This window comes from Piliocolobus tephrosceles, unplaced genomic scaffold (genome assembly GCF_002776525.5).
Source record: "Piliocolobus tephrosceles isolate RC106 unplaced genomic scaffold, ASM277652v3 unscaffolded_20691, whole genome shotgun sequence".
Classification (NCBI taxonomy): Eukaryota; Metazoa; Chordata; class Mammalia; order Primates; family Cercopithecidae; genus Piliocolobus; species Piliocolobus tephrosceles.
The window spans coordinates 1-2,564 of NW_022302856.1; the positions used below are offsets into that span (position 1 = coordinate 1).

Below are 2,564 nucleotides of genomic sequence, written 5' to 3' on the forward strand. Positions count from 1 at the left end.
GGGCTCATCCATCTGCAGAGCAGGGCAGTGGGAGGAGACGCCATGACTGCCATCCTCGTGCTCCTGATCTGTCTCGGTGAGATTTGAAGAGGGAGGGGAGATTCTAACCTAGGAGGGGCCTCACCCCACAGCCAAACTCTGGTCCATAAGGAGACCCCAGGGGCTCACAAAGATCCCAGGGAGGGGAGGACCTGCTCAGGCTTCAGGGGCAAACCTCTCACAGGGAACTCTCTTCCAGGGCTGAGTCTGGACCTCAGGACCCACGTGCAGGCAGGTGAGTCCGTCCCCAGCTGTCCCAGTTCCCTTGTCCTCAACGGGGACAAGGGGCCTCCTCCATGCAGCTGGGGATGGGGAACAGCAGATCTGGGCTGACTGATGGGGGCGTGTGGTGGGTCCTGCAGCCAAGAGCTGAGATCTGTTGGATGGGAAATGACTTAGAATCCGATCTCTGATTTCCTTCCAGGGACCCTTCCCAAGCCCACTCTCTGGGCTGAGCCGGGGTCTATGATCAGCCAGGGGAGTCCTGTGACCCTCAGGTGTCAGGGGAGTCGTCAGGTTCAGGAGTACCGTCTATATAGGGAAAAAAACCCAGCATACTGGGTTAGACAGATACAACAAGAGCTTGTCAAGAAGGGCTATTTCCCCATTGGATTCATCACCTCAGAACACGCAGGGTTAGGGTTAGGGTATCGCTGTCAGTATTACAGCCACACTCACTCATCAGAGCCCAGCGACCCCCTGCAGCTGGTGGTGACAGGTGAGGGAACACTCAGGGGTCCCAGCCCCAGGCTCTGTCCTCAGGAAGGGGGTCGGCTCTCGGGGCGTCTCCCTCTCACAGCCCAGCCCTGGGGATGATGTGGGAGGTGGGAGCCCATTTAACACGGTGCCTCCTTCTCTCCTAGGAGCCTACAGCAAACCCACCCTCTCAGCCCTGCCCAGCCCTGTGGTGGCCTCAGGAGGGAACGTGACCCTCCAGTGTGTCTCACAGGTGGCACATGACAGCTTCTTTTTGTGTAAGGAAGGAGAAGATGAACACCCACAATGCCTGAACTCTCAGCCCCGTACCCGTGGGTCATCCTGGGCCGTCTTCTCCGTGGGCCCCGTGAGCCCTAGTCGCAGGTGGTCGTACCGGTGCTATGGTTATGACTCACGCCCTCCCTATGTGTGGTCTTTACCCAGCGATCTCCTGGAGCTCCTGGTCCCAGGTGAGAAATTCTCAGCATTGCCTGGAGCTCCCTGAGTCTCCGGGCAGGTGGGGAGGAGCCGCGTCTCAGGGCAGCACCAGGTGGGATGATGTTGGGACGAGAGGGCTCAGGGCTCCTGGGGCCAGAGACACAGGAAGATCAGCAGTGGTGAGGCCCAGGGGGAGAGGGAGGGTGTGTAGGGAAGCCTGAGGGTCGCTCCTGGAAACCGTGACCACCTTTTCCCAGGTGTTTCTAAGAAGCCATCACTGTCAGTGCAGCCGGGTCCTGTCGTGGCCCTTGGGGAGAAGCTGACCCTCCAGTGTGGCTCTGATGCTGGCTATGACAGATTTGTTCTATACAAGGAGGGAGAACGTGACTTCCTCCAGCGCTCTGGCTGGCAGCCCCAGGCTGGGCTTTCCCAGGCCAACTTCTCTCTGGACCCTGTGAGGGGCTCCCACAGGGGCCGGTACAGATGCTACGGTGCACACAACCTCTCCTCCGAGTGGTCGGCCCCCAGTGACCCCCTGGACATCCTGATCTCAGGTGAGGAGCCCAGCGGGTTCAGTCAGGGACCCAGGCTCTGCACAGGCCCTGCTGGGGGAGCCCAGGTGGTGACGGCCGGGATGAGGGGCGGGGGCACCAAGGGAGGGAGAGACAGACAGAGACAGGGGATGGGGAGAGGGGGAGACTCAGAGAAAACAGAGACAGAGACGGAGGGTCCCAGAGAGAGGCCTGGGGAGGTGTCAGCTCAGAGCAAGGTGGGAGCCCCTCACCCATCCTTCTTCTCTCCAGGACAGATCTATGACACGGTCTCCCTCTCGGTGCAGCCGGGCCCCACGGTGGCCTCAGGAGAGAACGTGACCCTGCTGTGTCAGTCACAGGGGCAGTTCCACACTTTCCTTCTGACCAAGGAGGGGGCAGCCCATCCCCCGCTGCGTCTGAGATCAGAGCACCGAGCTCCTAAGTACCAGGCTGAATTCCCCATGAGTCTTGTGACCTCTGCCCACGCGGGGACCTACAGGTGCTACGGCTCACTCAGCTACAACTCCTACCTGCTGACTCACCCCAGTGACCCCCTGGAGCTCGTGGTCTCAGGTGAGGGCCCTGACCCTGTCCTCTCTGAGCTCAAAGGCTCAGCTCAGGTCCTGCCCCAGGAGAGCTCTGGGCTGGGATGGAGTGAGCGGGGGTCTGAGAGGGGCTTAGCCAGAGGGGGACTCACCCTCAGAGGGGAGGAGGACAACAGGGCCCTCCCAGGCATGCCCACCCTCAGCGGCACCGCCAGCATCATGAAGAGGAGAGGTGGGTGGAGGGAGGGGCCTGAGGAGGCCACAGGGCCCATGTAGAGAAATTTGGTTTGAGGGGGAATCTTCAGGGAAGCCC

At 61.0% G+C, this 2,564-nt stretch overlaps 1 protein-coding gene across 1 annotated transcript; it reads left to right on the plus strand.

Annotated features, from left to right (window-relative positions):
• Nucleotides 1-6: 6 nt before the first annotated feature.
• Nucleotides 7-2,499, plus strand: LOC111533866 (leukocyte immunoglobulin-like receptor subfamily A member 2). Its single transcript, XM_026450483.2, is given in 6 exon segments — nucleotides 7-76; nucleotides 239-274; nucleotides 903-1,205; nucleotides 1,431-1,727; nucleotides 1,977-2,325; nucleotides 2,327-2,499. Coding segments are annotated over 6 exon segments (1,080 nt in total). The 5' UTR covers nucleotides 7-42; the 3' UTR covers nucleotides 2,388-2,499.
• The last annotated feature ends 65 nt before the right edge of the window (nucleotides 2,500-2,564 follow it).